This window comes from Gasterosteus aculeatus, chromosome 7, assembly GCF_964276395.1.
Source record: "Gasterosteus aculeatus chromosome 7, fGasAcu3.hap1.1, whole genome shotgun sequence".
Lineage (NCBI taxonomy): Eukaryota > Metazoa > Chordata > Actinopteri > Perciformes > Gasterosteidae > Gasterosteus > Gasterosteus aculeatus.
In genome coordinates this window covers 12900788-12924781 of record NC_135694.1, presented here as the reverse complement: position 1 = coordinate 12924781, position 23994 = coordinate 12900788, and the positions used below count along the sequence as shown (strand labels likewise).

Sequence of the window (23994 nt, the reverse complement as noted above, 5' to 3'; positions counted from 1 at the left end):
ATTCTGAACTGGACTGATTGAGGTTTAAATCATGTGACGATACGGCTGCTACTGTTTAATTGATATATCAACTACAGCTGACATTTGTAGAGCGTGAAGGTTTGCCGCCTAGGGGGAATAAACGTTCACATTCAAACACCAGAACCTTGTATTGCGATAATGATTGAGGACTTCATATTAAGCGTGTCCAACTGGCTAGCTAATGGCTGCCGCGTTGCTCAGTCCTCAATTACTGCTACACCAAGAGAATACTACAGAAGAATAGAGCTACATTTGAAAAAAATAAAACCTCAATCATTTCCCAAATGCACAGCAAGCTTCAAATAATATGATCCTGGGCTTGAACTCGAATAAAATTTTTTTTTAAAAACACACCCGCGTGAATATGTCAGTGTATGTGCACAAATGGCGCTTTCCCCTCCACTTTTTAAATTTGAGGAAAATGAATCCTACACATCCAACTGTATGACTAATTCATCCTATAGAGAGGACAGGGACAAGGGTTTGATGCGCAATCCCCTCAATATGTCACTTAAAAGTTCACAGCTAGATGTTTAATGACAGACACGTGAGCAACAATAGGGATTGAAGACGTCAACCATCACCAGTTATGATCTTTTAATTATCTGCTGAGTTACAATCCTCCAAATGTACAACTCATTACAACAAACACTTAAGTTTATAGGATTTTATGCAGTTACTATGGATACATCTCCACAGGCATGTGTCTTTAGAAAGAGCACAAATCTGATAAATAACCATTCATACTTTTAAAAAAAAAAAAAAGAAGAAAAAGCAGCAGACCAGTAAACAGGGTGGTATGTGAACAGTGATGTGCTGACGTGTAGAACGAGCACTGTCATCTACAGAGACATCTGTGGGAAACAGGGTTTGCATTCAGACTGGGATCCACAACACACACACACACACACACACACACGCACGCTTTGTTTCGTACGGAAGAATCCCACTAGTGGTTAAGGATTTCTTTTGGACTCTATTGTGGGTTAGAATTGTACCTCTTAGAGTAAACTCAGGCTGGAGTGCTCCAGTCTACTTTTGGAATTCTTAGTATTGTGTCGATTGTCCTGTTGTTCTTGGCTGCTCTTCATACATTATCCTACCATTTCATGCCCATCCCAAAAGAGTTGGATGGATTGTCTATTGATATTTTTTGGAGTTGGTCTACAGTGCAGCAAACACATGTTCATCTTTAGAGATGTGGGTACACAAGGAGTCAAAGTGGTGGGCAAACAGCCATGCACTGATGCTGGAGAGGTGAACTGCTTACCAATGGTTTCCAGGGAAAATAATGACCGGCAGGCACTAAACGACCAAAACATGTTATCTTTTGAATTCCAGTCAATACCATCCATGTGAAACGTAAGACATCTGTGATTCTACAAGGTCTGTATTGACTTTGATGGAAGAGACCTTTCTTTTTCAGGCTAAGTTGCATGTTTTGTTTCTTTGCAAATCATTACTATTGTCCCAGGAAAATTGGTGTTTGTATTTACAACATATTTTTGAAATGTCCAACTATTAGGATGTGCTGGATCAGAACAAGCAGAGCTCCCTGCTGATAGTGCCACTTGTTTTAAGCATAGTATTGTTATTTTTTGGGTATTTCAGGTTGGATGAGGAGCTGAACTGGAGCAGACTGAAGGTAGACTTCAATACATTTGCGTCGCCTGGTTCTTTCAGGGATGGAGTGGAGTTCACTGATCAGCTGCTGGAGTAGAGGGGAAGCGATCAGACAACTGTGGAATTAAAATCTGATCAAATGTCTTGATCTGAGTAGTAAACAAGTGCAAAAAAAGACTCAAGGTGGACTCTACTGGTGGAGCAGTCAAATGAACAGTCACCTTGAACAGGACTAAAACATGCACAGCTTCTATTCGATTTATACTTGAGCTACATGGGACACGACTGGGCACATCATGGCTGCTTTTCAAACAAAGAAAAAATCACAACAGGGAGTCTTTTTTTTTGTTCTTTTGTGCACATTTTGTCACTGGTGGATTACCGGTAGATGGTCTCACAGCTATGGTCGTAAAAGAGTGTTGTCTCTTATCTATTGCGTTAAGCTGTTTATGGAGCCTCAGCTATTTGTAACAGAAGATGCATGCACAAGTCGACCAGGGGCCTGGGGTTGGGCCGATGCAGGGAGACCAGGAACTCGATGGTGTCCATTGAGTGTTTAAGAGGTGTGGCTTTGTTAAGGAGCTCATTATTATGGCTCTCAGGGGAGAGTGATGGTGTCCCACACCAGTCTAAAAACCGTTTCAGAGGCTTTCCAACTCTATGTGAACTGTTGTAATTCAAAACAAAATTACAGTAGAAAATGTTTATATAATAGATCCACATCAGTCTAATCCTGGAGGAGGGGCCGGGGACAGAGACATGACCAGGTCTTGGCTGGCAGCTAATGCGACATGGTACCTTGGCACATGACGATGGGGCACAGAGGGAAGGGCAGTCATGAGGGGTCACTGGTGATAAGATGGGTCAGGCAGGCGGTTTGGGTGGACGGCCTGTGGGCCGGGTGGGACAGTCATTTAGCTCTGGGCAGTTAATCGCTGCTCTGTGAGGGACGCCTGGTGGGAGACCGTTTTGTTTTCGTGGGCCCTTAGCTTGGACACCACGTCAATGAAGGCCAAGCTCTGGACCTCTTTGTGAAGGGGTTCTAAAGAGAGAGGAGAAAGCTTTTAATACAAGCTGGTAGTGAAGTACAACATTATAGAGTGATATCATGCACTAGGCTGTCAGCTTCAAGCTTACACTTTGTGGCAATTATCTGGTTTGTGCTAAGCCATCAACGGCAGACTCATATACAAAGCCAAGCTAAGACAAATATATTCTTCCCTTTGTTTGAAGGGCATAATATATTTGTTTTAGGTTGGCTTTTGTCTTAAAGATGAAAGTGAAGTGAATCTACAAATGGCTAAATAGGAAATAATAGAACTAGTGAATGAAAACACTATTTCCAAACTATTATGGCCTATGACTGTACTGTGTGAATTAGAGTTGCAGAAGGTATCAATAGTATATAATAGTCATAGTATAACAGGGGTCCCGTTTGTATTTACAGCCAATTAAAAAAGGAACAGGTGAAAAGATAGGAGGCTTCTTACCAAAGCGTGATTCAATAATCTACTTCCGAAGAAGGAACATTTAGGAATGAAAGTCAGTCTAGAATAGAAGACCATCTCTCCCATCAATGTTTGACAATTTAGTGTAAATATGCACCGTCACAACTTATATATTTATATATGTAATAAATACATGCAACCAGTTAGAAGCATTATTATTTTTTGTTCCTAGGGTTCATTTCAATAAGAAAGATTTGTATTAAAGCATTTAGAGCCTCACCTGAGCCCATGACTGCACAGATGAGGATCATGGAGTTGTACTTGATCTCTGGTGCACTCCTCTCATCTGACAGCAGCTTGTGAAGCACCGACACCAGGCTGGCTCCGACAAAGTCATTCTCTGCTGCCACTGGAAAGCAGAAAGTAGGAAATTCACAGAGGCACTTGGCTCATTAGACAAAACTGAGAGAAGACAAATAATTCAGACTTGTTCAAACTGACATGAAGTTTTGACATGACAAGTTTTCAGAATAATTCATTCTCACGCTTACCCAAATCCAGCGCTGCAATGAGACCTAAAGCCACCAGTGCTTCGTTCTGCATAATCATATGCTCACTGGTTGCCATGGTAACCAAGTGCTTAACTCCACCTCCCTGGATGACAGTTCTGACGACTTCCTACAAAGAAAAAAACAAATCACTGTAATGTGCTTTCAGGATAAATAATAACCTTTGCATTGAGCACCAGGAGGTTCTTGACACCATCATTTGTTAAAGCCCCCCCAAGGCTGTAAACCCCTGGGAAACACTGCACTACAATGCCATCGATTGGTCACCGACAGCAAGTAGTTTGACAGGTGCCATCAGTCTGATTTTTTTCGAGAGTGAATTTGGCAGAAAACAGACTGATAAACTGGCGTAAAGGATATTTTATAAATCATATATGTTTATCAGAATTTGATGAATCATAAAATGCAAATCTCTCTGATCTAATGGTCAGAGTCCAGCACAATTTGAATTGAAGCTTTATTTCCACACATCCTTCTAATGAATACTCTTTTCATGAATGTATAGCTTATGTTAGCTTGTTACCGTAATGATGTTGGCTAGATCTAATTGTTAGACAAAAACCCAAAGTGAAGGCTTGCACTGATTACAAAGTTATAGTTGAAGTCACATCAGATTAAACAGAAGGACCTGGGCTATAAGTTGATGTAAGCCATTTTTACAGGCTCCAAACACAACTAAATGAATTACCAAATGTCATCATTCCTATAACGCTGCAGAGTCATCCCACGGCCATTTTGGAGACCTTGTCTGAACTGTCAATACTAAAAACTTCTTCAAGTCAGACTTTCAGTCAGAAAGAATGTCCATGTATGGAGCTATGATTTGGGAGATATTTAAAGCTTCAAATGAATCATTCCAAAGTCGTAAACATCCTGAAAGTGCGTTTTTTATTTCTGCCGTGTGCCATTTTTATTTTAGTCGTAACCAGTGAGACACACATTAATATTTACACACCTGAACACATATCACAAAAATAATTCAAAAATACCTTGTGGTTGCAGAGATTTACTTATTGAAATGATCTACTTTTACTTGATATTTCCTAGTTATGTTGAAAATTATATTGAATTACATCTACATGAGGAGCACCAGGGCCTAAAAGCTTTATGTTTCAGACCTTGGACTTGCTGTGTCGAATGAGGGCCGACAGGAGCCTGTTGGACTCGCCCATCACCCCGGCGTGATCTTTGGCCTCACACCACTCCACTAGCTTCTCCACTAGCTTCCCATTGGTTCCCAGCTGGTTTGCGGCTTCAGCTGAAACATAACACACACACAAGATTACTGACATTTAGTCGGGTGTTCACATTTTTATTTTTCATTATTTGTACCCAAACATACTGAAATGCATTTAATTTGGTCATTTTTTTCAAAAAAAGCTCAAATGGCAGTTGGAGTTTGGGATTTAATGACTGAACCATTACTTTCTTCATGAAAAACCATAGTGCAGTGTCAAGTTGAGCATCAGTGGGCATATTGGTCTGTCGTTATGAATCAGATTCAAGGCTGAAAAGAATCCTTTGACACGACAAAGCTTAAAAAGAACAGACGACACCTGATTTGCTTGAAACAAGGAAAAAGATAAAAGTGATTAAATCTCTACCTTGTGTATCGATGAGCATGCGTAACGTCCCAAGCAGCTTAAACTGGACTGGAGGCATCTCAGATTGCAAAAACTTCAACACCACGTCGGCTACTCCAGCTGACAGCATCTTGGACTTATTTACCACTGGAGAGCAAACAACGGACATAAAGCACAAAATTAAGCATTCTTCTCTGATATAAAATATTCTTTGAATTCAGCAAATTTATTGGATGCTTCATCTTAAGGGAAAACAAAACATACAGTATGTTTTTAAATAATCAATAGTCTTGGCAGCTGTTTATGGGAGCTGATTTAAAGCTGTGATAAAAAACAACCATCATGTTGAATTTAACTCAACATGATGTAGCCATGTCAGGTGCTCTCTGGAACCATGATAGACCAAAACAAATGTTTTCACAACTACAAATGATGATCAAGTTGCTTTCTTTAAGAAGGTGAGTGGCAATGTGACATCAGTGTTAAGACTGAGCATTCTTATAACAGGGACACGATACACAACCTACCAGGACCCTATTGAACCAGAGCAGAGGGCAATCTGTTGGAAGTGAAAGGTTGTTTAGCCTTAGCTGCTGTGAACTAGTTTATTGACTTTCCTTTAGGCTCTGTGTGAATTTAGATTCAATCAGGTGAACAGATACATCTAGGGCTTTTATTATGAAAGGTACGAATGGAATGAATGGATCTTGTCAGCGCTGCCTTTGTCAAGGTTGAAAAGAGAAATCAAGTTTTTCATTTTGGTTCAGACTTCAGAGCCCTCATGTGGTTGTACACTACGTCGCAGCAACATGTAGTTGGCAACACAGAAGTCGGCGGCTCATCGCTAAGGGTTCCAACAAAGGTAGCAGCACAAACAGCTAATGATAAAGTCAGTGTTTACCTGAGGAGGGTGATTAGGGCATAATCCCCTGAAACGAACACCCGTTAGAAATGGCCCTTTATATCTATACATTTCAACATTGACTCAACAATGGACAATAATGGATCTGGATGGGTGCTGGTTTGATTTGACTGTGAATCCCTTTGGAAACTGCAGTTACTGCTGTCCAAGCGTATTGTGTTACACAGAGAGGTGCTGCTGTAATTTGGTCAACTTTATTTACAGTGACCTTGATAAATATGGGGTGGGCAAGACAAAATGACATCTGGCAGTATAGAAGCTAGCAGACATACGGACACTCAAGACTCTAGTGCCATGAAGAGAGAATGTATCCATAACCGTTTCAATTAGACTTAGTAAAAATACCTCACTCACTCAAAGTGGCCCTTTGAATGCCTCCAGAAATAGGTCCCGTGTGTTGTGTGTGTGTGGTGTGTGGTGTGTGTGTGTGTTCGTGCGTGGGCTCCTCACCGGGAATGGCCAGGTTCCGCAGGGCGCTAAGTGCTGCATGCTGAACGGTGACGTTGCCTTCTTCAACATGCCGGTCCAACAACTCCAGAAGCTTTTGCACGATGCCAGTGTCCACCATGTGGATGCAATTTCCATCTATATAAAGTCAAAGGAGTGTATACCTTGATGTTGAGTCAGACCCTGAGCAGTGCTTGGTCTCAGTTGAATTACTGTCACTTTTTTTCATTTACACACCCTGAATGTGGCTTTGTCATTATTGACCATTTTGTAACAACACAATACTAATGAGATAAAGACCACTTTAAATACTATAGTATATATACATATATACTATTTGTCTTTATTCTACGCTACAGCTATTTCCCTTTCGACAAATCGGGTTGATGAAATCTTTGGTCTGTAATTCTCCCCTCATCTCCTAAAATGCTGCGTCAGACTTACCGTTGCGAGCAAAATTGGCAATAGCCAGAGCGCCAGCAAGCTGCAGCTGGTGGTTATGAGACGGAATCCAGGACAAGACTCTCTGGAAGACACTGCCCTTTCCTCCCTCAAACAGCTTCTGCATGGACTCATCTAGCCAACAGAGGGAAGACAGGTTAGGGTATGCTGCTAGGCAACATGCCACTTTCCGTTTTCTATGAGACGAAGCCTCTCAGGAAACGTTTGGCCATTCTGGGTTATAAAGGCAACAAAGGCTTCATTGACACTGGGAAAGGGAGTACATAACATAATGTAATTTTCTTCTGTGCTGATGTGAGGGTTTCGGGACTAGGGATGTTGCAGACTATAAAGCCTTCTGAGTCTAATTTGTAAATTGTGATATTGGGCTATTCAGAATAAAATGAACTTTTTTATAGCATGTTGTCTTACTCAAATGGCCACGAATATTTGCCTCTTGCCAACTAAATCCACCAAACCGGTTACAAACTGCACACTACATCCACTTTCTGTATAGGAGCAACGGGGACAGACTTCCAGCATCAGTTGAACATGTGATATGTTGTTGTCTGATCTGTGTCATTCCAGTAAGGATATTTAGATCACAGCATGTTCAGGTCTGATCCACTGCAGTAAAACATTTAAACAAAAGGTTAAATTATTAATACTTAAGATCGTGATGGTCAGAAGACTGTGAATCTATTTTGTATAGGTTCTGTCCATAAAATGAGTCACTGAGGGGATGATGATGATGACCTTGAATCCATCCTGCTACAATAATCTAAGAGTCCTAAGTATGCATGATTAATGACTTATACAAGGTTCTCTTAAAGTGCAGATGAAGAGGACATTTGACTGTGGCTGCCTATGAATAAAGTATGCTGTGGAACTGAATTCAAATATTTATGAACCACACACACCACACTAAAATATGTTGCTGAAAATACATTTCACTGTACGTTATGACAGAACACGTCAACCTAAGCAAGTTTCCCGGTGGTGTTTACCCCCCAGCAGCAAGAGAACCATGAGGTCCGAGGCAGTCTTGAGCTGGGCGACGTCCTCCTCCCTCTCTCCATCTACAGTCTGGGCCACCACCTCCAGGAGACACTCCACCAGACCTGCCTCCACCAGCTGGAGCTTTATCACATCTGGCAGAGGGAAGCAGGAGGAGACAGGTAGAGCAGATGTCAGTGAGTGGTATGTGACATAATGCTGTGGTGCATCATATCTAAGTAGTTTGAACCTAATCTTTTTTCATGTTTCAATCTGGGACCTGTGCAGTTTTTCCCCTTCCGTTATATTAGGGGGTACCCCGCATTTGGAAAATGTGACAAATATTTGATTAGATATTTAGGTCTATTGGTCTGTGTGTTGTGTTGTCATTACTCTTTCTAGCAATGTTTCTTTAGTGTTTTCTATAATTGTTTCCATCTAGCGGTCTTTATAAGCACATGGAAAATAGTTGGAGGGAAAACACCTGTAGTAAATCTCCTCTAGGGGTTTAGGTGTAGTGGTTTGGTTGACTATTACCATTTCATAGTATTTCATACTTCTAACCCACTTCATCTCTCAGAAAAATATGGTACTGCACTACTTTTATTTAAAAAAAGTATTATTTTTAATACAGGAATAGTATATCCAAAACATTACAACCATGTTATATAACTTAACTATCAAAGTGTATATGGAGCTCTGGAATGTTTGTCTGAAGAAAAGAGAAGAAATCTCATGTGGCTCAGAAATATTTCCATAATTTTAAGTTTTCATGAAATAAACTGTTTATTGAAAAAAGATTTCAGATTAATTGATAGCCAAGTTACTGTTTTATACAAGGAGACACCTTGTATAACCTTGCTGTCCTTTTCATGTCTGCGCATAAAGCATGCGCGCATCTGAGAAAGAGCAGATGGGGAAATGCAGGAGCTGTCTGCCAAGACTGAGGAGATAGCTGCTGGTCTGCAGAGCACGCATCACAGGAAGATGACTATTCACAAAGCGAGAAGGAAGAGATGAGAGACCACTGCAGTCTGTCACCATCTCAAATTACAGTATATGGCATTCTGTGGAATCCAAAAATGATCATTTAAAAGAGATCAAATACATTTTAAAAAACTACCATTTTCTGCAAGTGGAGCCAGAACCTCAAAAACCATTTCCTTCTTCTCGTGCTCGGACTGCTTCTGGAAAAGACGCACCAGCTCCTCAGCAATATTGGTAGATGCAAACTGCTCTTTGCTGGACTCTGAAGGGAAAGCAATTAATTAATTAATTTAATATTCTTGTATACCAACAAATAGTCTTTCTTGAAAAAAACTATAACAAAACATCTACATTGGAATAGATTGTCGGCTCAGCATTAGTTGATTGATTGTCTTTCGCATGATCAAACTGGGTCTATCATCACTAAGGTTACCTGCTGCTCCCCCACCAGTAGAAAATGTATCATTAGTGCACACTGATGTTGTGCTTGTTGGTCACATGTGGTCTGCTGCTGGTTCCTCTCTTTGATTGTGTTTGATACAACCAGAGTCCTCAGCATCTACTGCAGGAAACCTGTTTCTACTCTGTGCCGTGATGCGAGTCTCACCCTGCAGTGTGTGTGTGTGTGTGTGTGTGTGTGCGTGTGTGAGAGACTAAAAAACACAATGATATGAGACAAGGACATTTCACTCTGTAACCTCTAAAGCTTGACTAATGCAGATGCAGTGCAAGTCATCCAGTAAGGTAAAGATCAAGAATGTGTGGCATGCTTGTGACGGTTCACATGTTCTGACAGATGAGGGGCTCGTTGTTTTCTTCATATCGTTTTGCGCTTATGGCATGCAGCGCTGTTGTTCCCATTGGTTATCACTACTACTCGTTTGCCCTGACTGTAACAATTCTAAAACGGAAATTGAAAATGGCAAATTGCGCGTTTCCATGTCATGCATATGCATTCACGGGTAAGGGGAAATTTCCCATAACGAGAGAAGAGGATGTGTATAGTGCGGCGAATTATGTATTCCGCGGTATGTACAGAAACTGCCTGTGAAACCGCACCTCCGTTTTGCGGTGAAAATTCTCAGCCTCTTTAAAGCAGGTGTAAACAAGAATGCGGGTTTCCTCGCATATGCCTCCTGGTGAAATGACTGCAGTAATCCGAGCCAGACAGCGACAAGGGAGAAATCATGACAATGCATCTCCGACTCAGTTTTAACATTCCAATCCAGCAGCTCAATTCACTTCCACGTTTAAATGCTCCCAATGTGCGGTACAGTGGAGACTGCCAGTTTTGTAAATACGATTTTTAAGTATCACAGCATGTGCTTTTTGCGGGTTGGCCGTGGCGCTGATAACGCTAACTTTGCTAATGTACGTTCATGAGGACCTCAGTGTATACATATATTTATATACACATTTTAGAATGGTTGCTAGGTGTGTTAACCATTGGTGCTTAGAATTACTCACCAAGTTCAGCCAAATTCCCAAAGGCAATAAGACACATTTCTGTCAAGGCTGTGTTGTCGGAATGGATGCCTAGCAGCTTCACCAGAGTGGGAATCACACCCATATTGATCAGCTGAGCCTGTAAGGAATCTGTAAAAAAAAAAAAAAAAAAAGAAAAAAAAAAAGTAGATACAGAAAGACATGTGTTGTTCCAAACATGACATGGAGAAAACCGTCAGACATTTGATTTTTGCTTGAAAGCCGTTTTACTTTACTTTACCAAACAGTAAGTTTTTGTATAAATCTGATCTCAAAAGATGGTTTGCTGCTAAAGCCTTAAGACGCCATTGACTCCTATCTCATAACTGTCTAAAGTCATTCCTCTTATGTGGAAAAGTTTATAATGCTACAAAGGGTAAGTAAGAGTGAATGGTGGCATAACAGATTAAAAATGGGAACTGATTGTGTTATTGATTCAACAAAAAGCCATTCCTACCTAATTGGGGCTAATGTACAAATTCAAACATATCTATGATTCAGGAAATGCATCAACATGGCGACAGCTGGCAGATAGCAGTCAGCAGTGCTGAGAGAGCCAACAGGGTGAACCTAGAGGTAACCGGTGCAGAGCGACCAGCTACAAACAAAGATGAAAAAGGCCAGAGAAGCCTGAATTACAACACACCCAGATGGAAACCAATTCCCTTGTATCTTTACTTACATACATAATAGTTCTTGGCTGCTATATTAAGTTAAGAAAGGACACACTATGTTGTCCCGCAAGGGGTTTGGTCTCAAGGCTCCTTACATGAAATATGAAGACTATATAACAAGAGTTTGAATGTGAAATCTGCATTAAACAGTAGTTTACACCACAGAAAGTGGACAGAATGGCAAAAGTGGTAGATTAAACGTGCCTGGAAAGCAAAAGGAAAGTCTATAGTGTAAGTGAACAACCAGGGAAAATGAATGGCGAAGGAAGACAAAAGAATGGCAAGCTGAGCAGACCAGATGACAGATGAAACATATCCAGTTAAAGCCTCTAGAACAGGGATGTCAAACATACAGCCAGGTGGGTCCAGCTTGGCCCCCCAGATGACTTTGCTAGTGTGAAAATAACAGAAAGACATAAATTGCTCAGAATTGCATAAATGTAAGAAGTTACAAACAACTTAAACAGATGTGTTTTTTGAACAGCAATCATAAGAGGGGCACATTTATATTTGATTATAATCCTCATGCTGTAGTGTATTGGATCTCATGAATACAACGGTTTCCTGTTTGCAGAGCCTTAAGAGATTGAATATGTATTGCGGGCAGGAAGCATGAGCACTCTGCCAGTACAAAAGAGCACTTGTGTGACCCTGAAGCCATCGTAAAACAGGTTGACTTTGGATTAATAAAAAAAACGTATGGACATACATGTCTGCCGTTGGGTAATAACATTACAGAAGAAAAATAGAAACAGTCTTCCCATTACTAAGTTACCAGTGAGCACTGACAAATGTCCTGCCTCGCAAGATTATGCTTAAGTCTAAAGTATTACATTTAGAATTCAAAGCATAAATATGGTTTTCAAAATCGGGATTGCTGAGCTAGCAGCTCAAAGCGAACAGCGCTAAAAGTGCTTACAGCGACCACTTAGGCAGCCGTGGCACACAATGTTTGATTATAAAAAGATGCTGAAAGCTGCAGAAAGCAAGACAAACTTCCATTCATTGTGTTAGCGGATCCCAAAACCCTGCATAGATCCAACTAATGCCAAGACACTTGGCAGGCGGTGTGATCCATCAGATCCTAGACGGGCTCTTGTCAACAAGCCGTGTTGTCACAAAGACACAAACTGTAAGCATAATCCACAAAGATATAGGCACAGATACAGTGAAAGGGAAATTCACCTTTCTCAGGTAAAGTTATAATAAATATTACGGTAAGCCCAGAGAAAGTAATGCAGATCATCAATGAAGAAAGAGACCTATGGTAGAGATAGCATTCTAGGTAAATAGAAGGCTAGAAGGATCGAAAATAGTTCTAAGCATGATACATCAAATATGGGTGAAGTTACTTCTATATACTCCTCCTATTTTATTTTGCAAATCTTTACTAAGCTAAATAGAATTTAGATGTTTCGAAAACATTTTATACATGTTGTCTGAGAGCAGGACTGGGCAGTACACCGGTTTCAAATTTCAACAATACGACGTAAGAAAATTATTTATTCCAAAGTTTATTAAGCCTCTGGTGGCAACACTAGCAGCCACAACAGTTAACAGCTGGCCACTTGAGAGCGAGTTGGCCAGCAAGTGGTGAACAAGTTGGCTGGTGGTCCATTTCGGCGTCAAAGAACGAATGCGTTTAATCAACAAACAAAAAAATACTTTGATACTTTTGATACTTTAACGAGAGAGTCAGCATTTTTGTAAATAACTTTACTTGGTTTCTTTAAAAAGCGCGAGTTTGTCAATGTTGCATTGTGTGCCAAGTACATGAATAGACGCAAGGGGGTAAACTGCTAGCCTGACTTTGTCCAAAGTTTAAAAAATCCCCGACCACCATTTTGAAAGCTCTCTGACTAACATACGGCTCCTGATTTCTTTTAACTGCACACAATTCGAACAGACTAATAGACATAAGCCCTACAAGTGGCTAATGTAATTGGGCCCAGCAGGGCTTTGAGCTAAACGCTAGGGTCATCTTTGCAGGGACAACGCTAACATGTTGATTTTCAATGGATGTTTGCCATGGTCGCCACCCAAGTTTGCGTGTCAGCATGACAACATTTGCTAATTTGCAGAACACACATGGCAATAGCTTTATATAGCAAAATTATAATTAAGACCACAACAAAATCAACCCTATGGTGGAGCTATACGGCAAGTTGATGGGATACATAATCTGGTAACTACGAATGTCTGTAAAAAAAAAAAAAAACAATTGACAAACTTGAATTAGCCTGCTGATGAAGCTAGACCAAAGTTTGCGTGTCACCACTAATTATAATGCATCCTCTAAAAATCACCAGAAATGTCTGTAAAACATTGACAGACAGGTATTTGTCTGCTTGTGGTGCTAGACCTGGACTAACTAATGAATGTTTACAAAGGGAGAAAAGGTACTGCTACTACGACAAAGATGAATAACTTCAGATTACCCAAGAGATGGAGTTGGAAAAGTAACAGACAACATGGTAGAAAAAGATCAAGAGAGGGATCAGTCCAAAAACAGCAAAGCACGGCATGTTCAGTGCAACCATACGTTCTTAAGACAAATAAATGAGGCGACATTGCCTGTGTATAAGAAAGAGAACATCCGCTGATTAGTTGAGATTAGTTAACAGTTGTTCTTGGGGAAGATGGTCATTACCATTATCATTGCTATAGTTCATCAGCATGCCACAAAAGACAGTCAAGAGCTTCTCATTTTCCGGCTCAGTATTTTGGGAGAGGGATTTAATGTGTTCAGCTACTATCTGAGCCCCTCCTGCCAGGTCAACTGCACTCCTGCCCTCATCTGCAAAACAAAGAGGCCAGGACACAAATCAAGCACATAGAAAATGAAAAAATTGAAGAAAATAACCACAACCTGAAAATGTACATGTGAAAGCAATGTGAAGTGAGTTGTACGAAGTATAAAAATTAAGGCAAACTAAGACATTCAAAATATTTGTGGCATTACAAAGCAGTTTACTGATTATTATTGTATGCTCCCAAGAATAAAAAGAAAACAATTCAAAATGCAAAATTATAGAAGTCCACTGTTTCTTAGCTTCATTTAGACACAAGAGAACATCACAACTACAGCTAGTGTGCTAAGAATAGCAACCTAATACATGTAATACTTTTAGTGGGATTATTATATTTACTTACATACACAGATATATATATATATATATGATAATAATAGTAAATAATCATATAGTTTGGATAGTAGTTCCTATAACAAGCATTTATTAGATTATTGCGTCAGGTAATTGCATTAATGCATTGGTATTGTGAAACCTTTGGCCAGAGTTGATTATGTTGCTCTAACAAAGTCTATGCCAGGGTGCTGTCTGGGAATTCTTCCTAGTCATGGAGGAAGAAATCCCTTAGAGATCCCTTCTTTACTTTGTAGACTGTATGTAAGAAATGTATGTAGTCACCACGATGTTACCCATTTTTGTTTTAGAAAAGGAGTTTGTCATTTGGGTCATTGCCAAGCTTTTGAGTAACAAAAAAGGCTAGATTATATTTTTATGAGGTGTACAGAAAACTCCTAGACTGGCCATTGTTGTGGTAGAGTCAATCATAAGGTAGCCCCACCCTAAAGCATTCTTTGCTTTATGGTCTATCCGACTCTAAATGGACAATAATTTACTAAATCAACACTAGAGATTGGGACTATACTCATGTTTACAACGTTTACTTAGGGGATACATAAAGAGAGAAGTAGTCATATTTCTTCACAAACTTGATCTAGAGTCAATTAATTTTATTTTCTAATGTCCAATTAAATAATAATAAATGAGGCAAATAATTGGATATGACAAAGCCATCCTGTTTCCTTGGACCCTCCCATCAGATATGGAAAATGTTCCCAAAAAAAACACAAAAGGGAAGAAACCTTAGGAAGACTAACTGGAGAGGGATTCCTCTCCTTAGATGAAGAGTAGTGCAAAAGATGCCACGTGTACACAACAAACAACATGATGAAGAAAAGATTAGAAAGAATAAAGGCCACTTCCGCAAAAGGCTTCATGTTTTACTTTTGCAGCCTACTTTACTCTAGCAAGGAACCCAGGGTTGTCATGAGTTCACCGATTGAGACCATTTTATGAAGGGACAGTGAGAAAGTAAGACGACACATTGAATACCCTGCGAGAAAAAAGTCCAGCTTAGGAACAAGTTGATGCTCAGAGTATAGTTGAAGTATACTGGGGTCCTGTCCATGAGTGAGGGTCAAACGGACCGTGAGATCAACAGACTAATCCCTGCAGCACTGGGGCAGGTTGTGAAAAGCGACCGGAGCATGAAGGCAAAGCTCTAGGTTTGCCTTCATGCTCATGGGGTTGCCTCTGACAAGTTACTAAAAGAGAAAACCAGACAACCACATAAATTCTCCCATCCCTTTCAATGTGGACAAACAAAATTAACACTGTCTTCTATGAGGTAATGTCCAACAGGTGGGATCATATCCAGGCTACAAATACATAGTAGGAAGGAGATTGGTGGAGGCAGTGGGGAGGCTGTGATGGCAGGCACCAACATCTGGAAGAGGCCTGTGGGAGAGCCACCACTCATTCACATTGAAAGATGTCCCTGGGGTGGACAAGGCCATACTTAAGATGCTTGTCTGAATATACCGGATGAAGATAGTTATTAATTTGAGATATAAGCATATATGCAGTTTTACTCCATCAATACAAAGACATGTTTTAATGTGCTAATTTAATATTTGCAGGAAACTTTATTCATTACCTTATATGTAACGTGCCCTTTTGTGAGTTCATTCAATGTTAAAAAAAATTGTGACGTATTGCAATTCCTTTGACTTTTGACTCAACTTGCATGTGGTGACAATCATGTCACCTCAGTATTGTATATGTATGTATGTATGCAGTGATTATTATATAGACAGAAGCAGCAGTCAAACTCCTTGTTGTTAAACTGCAACTGATTTTTTAAACATTTTTCTGTTCTCCAAATGAAAGTGTGCTTTAAAGTAGCAGCTGTATCTCCACACACTCTCAGTGCATCTTTGATAAAACTATGCAGCCCCCCCGCCACCTACACTCAAACAAATGTTGCATCCGCCTGGATTCCACAGATTGCAGGCTTTTGAGTAAGAGGACAAACCATGCAGCCCGACTGACAGCTGTGATTAAAGCCTCTAAAGTGTGATGTATAATCAGGCTTCCAGTTGGCTACCCCTCCTTCAGGTCAAAACTCAAATACTCCTACAGCAGAAATCTCAGAAGGTGCCATATGTAGAACTTTCAAAACACATACTAGTATTATTGTCATATGTGCTGTAATACTTTAGTTTGGCAGTTTTCTCATCACTAAACAAATATCAACATGGTTATTTTTAAGCGAAAATCTCAAAACAATTTTTCATAAACCCTTTCTGGATCCCTTCACTTCAAAAATACAATAAGTAAATGTATCTTCGCTTTTAGTTGCAAACGGCAGTACTAGGACGTTATATTTGTACTCTTAGAAATGTGTAATGTCAAGTAATGAACACTTTACAATGCATATAAAGTGGGTTTGTTATTTAAAAGTATAGGTACTACTTAACCTTACATATTTCTTTCAAAACATAACTATGGTAAGAACATCTGGTTAAGATTCAAACAAAGGTGATTCACTAAATGTTAAACAAGGTTTAGGGTGATTCATAAAAAATGTTTTTAAGATTTCCTATTAACTGATAAATCATACCAGATGTTTTCAGTCGTTGTCATTATTATTGTTTTTCTACTTACTTTCATACAATTCAAGTGTTCAAAGCAAACCCGACAGCAGAGCAGCAGTGTTAGTACACAAGGCTGAATGCAAAGACCTCCCCCTGTTAAAGGTCTGTGTGGCTGAAACAAACGTATAAACATCAACGCTTTCAGAAGTTCAATCAGATGTGTGACCCCTTTTCTGTGTGTTGGTGACTACGAGGCTAATTAAGGATTCTGTGCTCCCTGTGCGAAGCAGACTGCTACTTACGGCTGTCATAACAGATGTTGCCAAGTGCTCGGCCGGTCTGCAGCAGAACCTCCTGGTTGCTGGAGTTTAACAGCTGAGCTAGAGGAGGGATGAGGCCGGCTTCCACACAGGGACTCCGCATGAACTCTGAGAGAGGGAGAGGCGTTGGGGGACAGCTCAGAATTAAACGTGCTCAACGGGGAACTTGTACTGCTTGAACTTCAGAGTATCTGTAGTAAATGGAGCGATCACATGATCAAAATATGCAGTGGCTTGAACAAAGACAAGTTTAAATGTAATGAATAATTAATACATTAATACATTGTCCCTGACAATCATTATCTGTGTATGAGTGACAAAGACAAAAAAACAGCTCCAAATGTGCTCAATAACTACTTTGTGTATCCTCAAGACATAACTGGTGTGTAAGTCAGGTTGGGATGAAGAAAATCTAACATTTTAAGGGAGAGTTTGGATGTTTTGAAGTGTTTGTGTAGCTGCCACCGCTCCATAGTCAGTGTCGTACAACAGTAGATCGGGTTTGGAGAAACAGAAATGACCAGCACAGGAGAGAAGCAACATAGTGCTGTGGAAGAAAGCGTAGAAAACTGTTTCAGCTCCCCATCAGAAAGGCCGTCTGAAGGCAATGTAAAAGAGTAAAGCTATTTTAAATAAGTGTAAAATAGTTTTTGCTGCAGCAGCACGTAGCCGCACTGATCATATATATTTATTTGGAAGATCCTGTTCATGTGGATGTGCATCATGTGACTTCTCTGCATTGTGCTAATTCATATTTTACATTCAATCTATGCATAGTGTAGCTTTGAGCTATCATGTCTCTCAGACGGTCAGGCACAGAGGGAGTTGTCTTTAGCCCTCAGTCACTTGGCCTGCTTGCAGTCATTTCCGGATGTTGTGACAAATGAATTTCTGTATGAGGTTGACAAGCTTAGTAAAACTGCTGGGAAACAGCCTAATCATTAGCTGCTAAAAAGACATCAATTATCCTAACTTTTTCTCCAGTTCTATTTGCGTCGGCGTCATCTCACTTTAAAAGCTTCTCCTGTTGTCAGAGGTACGATGGTTAACTAAAGCACTTGGACATTTGAGTCCTTACACAATAACCTCAGTCGGGGAAAGTTTAGCTAGGGAATAGCATGTCAATGAAACATAAAAGTGAATCCATGTAAATATTCTATAATATCCATGACTGTAGAGACATACAGTCCCCACCAGTAATGTATGTATGATGAAATACAGAAAGGATGAGAGGAATGGTGGAACAAAAAGTAAAGATGTTCCCGGTTGAATGGTTTTGAAAAACAAACCTCACCATTTTTGGCCAGCTCAGCTATGATGTTGGCTACTTTAGGGGTGCAGGAGGACTGGGGGCGTAGCAAGGCGGGGAGAAGGGGGAGAATGCCCATCTCTTGGATCTTCAGACTGGCCTCAGTGTCTGCAGGAGAAATAAAGAGAATTTAAGGTTCCATCATCGTATGAGGTGCAGTGTGTCCCCTACCATTATATTGGGGGGAGGGTGGGTGACACACACACACACACACACACACACACACTTCACTTCAAAATGAAGACTTACAAATCAAGGTTGTTGTACTTCTGTCCACATTACAAAGCGTTTCTAAACTCCTTTTTGTAGTGTGGACGATCAGTGTAAATGTTTTAAAAAGGAAACATAGTAGTGTGCATGTGGCCTCAGAACACAGCAGGTGTCAAACTGGATCTACTTACTGTTGTTGGCGAGTGCTTTCAGCATGCAGTCAAGACAGCTCTCCACGTTGTCAGTGGCGCTGTCTGTGGACACAAGCTTCAGCTTCTCCAGGGCGCCACTCAGGTTGTCTGAAAACAGAGACGTGTAGTGAAAAGTCTGGGAGACAGACAGCCTTGAGAGATCGCTGCAGGTCACTCACAGCGTAGCTGCTGTTCACACATTTACTTATGCCTGAAACTACTGGCCGCTCACTTGTTTGTTCTCTGAAACATCTAACAGGAGGAGCAGGGATTATAACGACTAATCGACGAGTGAATAATCAGCCTCCTCCCCAAGTGCTGTTTTGTCTCCCCCTCTCTGGGAAAAATCCATCACCTACGCGACAAACTAATGGTCCATTAGTGGAATATTCCAGTACTTTTCCTCAACGAGAGCAAGTAGGCAGAAATGTAGATACTATTTAGGTTTAAATTCTATTCTCTTGTCGCAGTGTTACATTGTTGTTTTCAAGCATCTTTCTTATGAGCCTATATCTAAGCAAAGATTGTTTTCATGAGCAGGCTTCATATGCAATATGAAGTTCAAACTTGTTTATGTCCAGGCCTCTAAGTTCTGTAGGTTGAATAGCCTGCTGTTAGAGACTATGCATATGAAAAAATAGCTCTGACTGAGCAGGGAAGAGTCGAATACGTTTTCACGACCGTTTGCTATTTCGGAAGATGCATAACATGTCCAATCCTTAATGGAACACATTTTTTAAAGAGGACCAATCATCCTCATTCATGGTTGCTATTAGAACATGTTAACACCCCAAATGTTCAAAACAACACACCATGTGATAAATAACAACAATAAATTATCCTTGCACCTTGAACATGACATCAGTAGAAACAATTCTAAATGGTTAATTCTCATGGTTCAACCAGCAAAAATGGAAGTTTTTCATGACATCACCATGAGCTTTAAAGTGCTTTCTTTAGAAGGGGCGAGGCCGGGGCCATACTGTGTTGATGTGTGTATGTTGGACATATTGTATTGCAGTCTCTCGAAATTACCGGCCACCCCATCTGCCCCTACAGTCTGATTCAAACTGGGATTTATGTGACGTAGCAGTTACCGCAGGTGCTGAATGTATTTGTGAAACTGCTGCTGGAACATGGAAAGCAAAAGCAACCCCCTAATGGAAGCACTCACCCCGCCTTCATCTCCTCTCCACACTGGACTACGGCTACACATCCTCTACGGCAAATCCACCAGAATCATCAAACTAAAATAAATCCAGAACACCACTGCACCAGAGATCACATCACCCCAGTTATTCAAAAGCACACGCTCCCCATACAGCGAGGAGTCAAGTTCGAGATTCCTTTATAACTCTGACCTCATATACCAACAAACTCCCAACTTCCATATGGGTCCTCCAACACCAACCTCCTTGTATAGCTGCATAGCAACTAGTAACTAGTTAAAACAAGGCCTGGGCGTTTAACTAACCTGTTTATTTAATAAAAGGCAACAACCATTTTATCGTAAACTAATGCAGTTTTTAGAAATTATTATTTTTGAAGTCTGTTGCTCACTGGCTCTAAATACACAGACAAACCCTGGGTCACAGGAGGGGGGGTGTTGATCAGTATCACAACCAATGAGAGCATTTGGGGGCAGGTCTAAGACCGCTGCAGCGCTCACAATGACTAACTGGCGGGGACATAAAAAAGGAGAAAGGTAATGAAATCTTAATCAATTCATTTCAAATGTCTTCCAGACAGCGGAGTTGATTGAACCAAAGTTAATAACCTGCATCCCTTAAAAGTATTTTTTTGGACCGAGATTCTCCAAAGGAAATCCAGTAAAAACTGGGATCCAGGACCTCACAGACTAAAACGTCCCTGCACACAAAATCCCAGCTGAGTGCTTAGTGCGGAACCACCTCACTGTAACAGAGTCACTTGCTAATGAACATGTTACTGAACATGTCCCACTGTCGTCCGCCTGTCGTCATTCAACAAAACAATATCAAAAGGGGAGCCCTCTTGTAGTACTAAAAGTAAATATATATGAGCTCCGGAGAAAATGGTTTACAAAACATACATTGTCGGTTAATACATTTTTAATTGGTTAAATTCTTAAGGTAATTTAATCATCTCTAGTTTATGTTTTGATCAGAGTTGTGATTATATGTTTGGGTGGGCCGCAAAAGATTTTCAGATTTCAAATTGGGCCGCAGCATTCTTGAGTTTGGGAACCGCTGAACTAGAGTAATGCTTATTCATGGGTCTATAACACACATTTTGGATGCCTACACGCCGAACTACATTCTGAGCAAAATGTGACTGACCTGTGAGGTTTAGTCCAGAAGGCACTCTACTTACTCGAGAGGCACCCTTTTTTATTGACCGTCAAAAGAGAATACGACTGACTTTCATTGTCTGTAATGCTAAGAAGTGTATTAACAGAGGGAACTGCTGTCCCGGCACTTTGCCAACAAACCAGGTAATGAGAAGTTGCATAAGGATTGCAGATCCTGTTGCAGTGACCTGGTTGTTTCTGTCGGTTGCTTGTGCACTGCACAACCCACACATCCACCCTCCATAATAGATGCCTGATATCAAGTGACAACACGAGTGATCCAGCCTGGGATTAGACTTTATGAAATATCAGAAGCACTGTATGCACTGTGAAACCAATAATGCTCTGTGTAACACCCAGGGATGCAGTATCCGGGAACAGGTTTTTAAATGTGATGGGGAGGTAATATCAAGATACACACCATGTTTTTTAAGTCAAATTCTATTCAATTCCATTCAGGTATATGGCTACTACACTACAAAAACATCACTAATAAGAGTGTATGACCAATAAGCAGTATAAGCAGTTACATCTTAGAAAGCAGTGGAGTAAAAACTGCTGGTTCCTATTGCATAACAGCTGTGGAGATGGAGGAGTGAGCTGCTTCATCAACGGCTCTGCCATTTCACGGGATGCAGCTTCATTGGCCACCTGGGTCCTTCACGCCATCTCCAATGCCCGCTGAATCCAGACCAGGCAGAGGCAACGCATCATATTTTCAGGACTAGCGTTGCTAAATGGAAAACAATCACGACCACTGAGAGCGGATGGTGCACGGAGGGAGTCGGGGAAGCTACCCCACCCGAGGACTGAAGCGCGCACGCGCACGAATACATGATTTAGCTACAGTCAGCTTTCATTTGACTAACTAAGAGTTATAAATCATAGAGCTATGCGGTTCAATGGAATCAAAGGGGTATAGATGCATTAATAAACAGTGAGTATACGTGAACAATCTACCATCCATGGCTGCTTAAGTGCGTAAATAACCAGTAAACGTTAACTGTTAGGTTAAGTGGTAAGAGCCGTTCTTGTTAGCTAACTCGGCTCAGAGTGCGCTGGTTGCTAGCGGTCTACTCACCCATCTCAACAGGATGTTGCTTCGGAATATAACACGATATGTTAAGCTCTCCAGGGCAGATGTAAAACAAGTCGTAACCGGAGGCCCCACTTTCCCCGCAATGGAGACTGGCAGATTTATCGGGTTACGGTTAGCTAGCTAGTTAGCCAGTTAAATAGCAACAGCAACCACTAAGCCGGTCGGGAAGTCGCACTGGAGGGAGCTGTACAGTGGTTTGTACACCGGGTGACTACCACGTTAACGCATCTGACTTCCTCTCACATTTGCACAAACAGTCAAGACCTACTGCCTGGCGCTCCCTTGGACGACTGGCTCTGTCTGACATGCTAACGCCGAGGATTCAGAGCACGCTTTCCGGTTAGAGCCTTCAAAATAAAATTATTTGAAGTCATGTGGAAGGAACATCACCGGTAGATGGCAGGCTGAGACTTATCAGTCATCAGAGAATTTCTGCAGATGGCTGGACTCCGAGTTATACTGAAAGTCAGTGGTATATAAGGTGAACAGGAAGGGAGACAGAACAGTTCCCTGTGGAGCTCCAGTACCACTGACAACTGTATCAGACAGCACGCTGCCCAGTCGGACAAACTGTGGCCTGCCTGTCAGGTAGTCAGTGATCCAGGAGACGGTGGACGAGTCCACCCCCACCACCCGCAGCTTCTCACTCAGCAGCAGTGGTTGGATGGTGTTGAAGGCACTGGAGAAATCAAAGAAAGTTATTCTCACAGAGCCACCCTTTCCATCCAGGTGCGACTGGGCTCGTTGCAGCAGGTAGATGATGCCGTCATCCACTCCCACATGAGGCTGGTATGCAAACTGCAGCGGGTCAAGTGAAGATTTCACCTGCGGCCTGAGGCGGGCCAAGACCAGCCTCTCCAGCACCTTCATCACATTTGATATATATTTTACATTATACTGAATTGCCTATGAGGGTGACAAAAATAAGATTGTCAAAGTGTTATTTACTGATTTTCTTCAAGAAATATTAAATATTTCACTGCAGAGTAATATTTGACATTTAACATTTTTTTAAACATTTAATCAACTAAAAGGAGTCTCTGAAATGAGACGGTACGTGGGACTTTCTGCTTGCGTCAGCAACTTGTCCTCTGCCGCTCAGGTGCTTAGCAACCTGCTTCACTTGACAGTAAATGCCTTATAATTCTAAAAACGTATGAAATGCAGCCAGAAATCATAATATTCTTCTTGTATATTATAATTTAGGACAGCCACGGTGACGCAATCAAACAAATGATGAGCAGTCTCTGGAGGAAGCGATCGCTGGATTGGGACATATGTACTGGAGCCCGCCTGTCCTGCACTGCAGCAAGGGGAAAGGTTAAAACACTGGATGTAAGCGAAGATGAGACAGGTGGGAAGTCATATCTCACTTTAGAAAAAAACACAAAAAAGAGTACATGGATTTATACATAAGCCAATATCACAAATTTGCCTTAAGGGGATTCAATTCCAGTCAAATAAATATATTTAGAATGCTCCAAAGTGACACATTTCTAATTTTGTAGGACTTTACAATCTGTACACATCCTCCATCCCAAAACTTTCACATTGGACCAGGAAGAACGCTCCCAAAAAAACCTTTGACGTGGAGAGAACGGCATAGGAGGATCTACGTATATGTATATATATATAAATATATAAATGTTCTTCTATT

The 23994-nt window shown here is 40.9% G+C and overlaps 1 protein-coding gene across 2 annotated transcripts; it reads right to left on the bottom strand.

Moving 5' to 3' along the window:
* Window positions 1-603: 603 nt before the first annotated feature.
* On the bottom strand, window positions 604-22742 carry rap1gds1 (RAP1, GTP-GDP dissociation stimulator 1). Of its 2 annotated transcripts, XM_040179921.2 has the most exons (15): window positions 22320-22742; window positions 18910-19017; window positions 18494-18616; window positions 17182-17307; window positions 13847-13993; window positions 10505-10633; window positions 9174-9299; window positions 8062-8205; window positions 7058-7189; window positions 6617-6751; window positions 5266-5391; window positions 4780-4919; window positions 3644-3770; window positions 3373-3501; window positions 604-2686 (listed from the first exon to the last, which is right to left on the bottom strand). In XM_040179921.2, exons 1-15 carry the CDS (start codon window positions 22321-22323, stop codon window positions 2559-2561), a joined length of 1824 nt encoding a protein of 607 aa, XP_040035855.1. In that variant the 5' UTR covers window positions 22324-22742; the 3' UTR covers window positions 604-2558. The 2 variants fall into 2 exon arrangements, with proteins under 2 accessions (XP_040035855.1, XP_040035856.1); XM_040179922.2 differs by lacking the exon at window positions 13847-13993.
* Between the last annotated feature and the right edge of the window lie 1252 nt (window positions 22743-23994).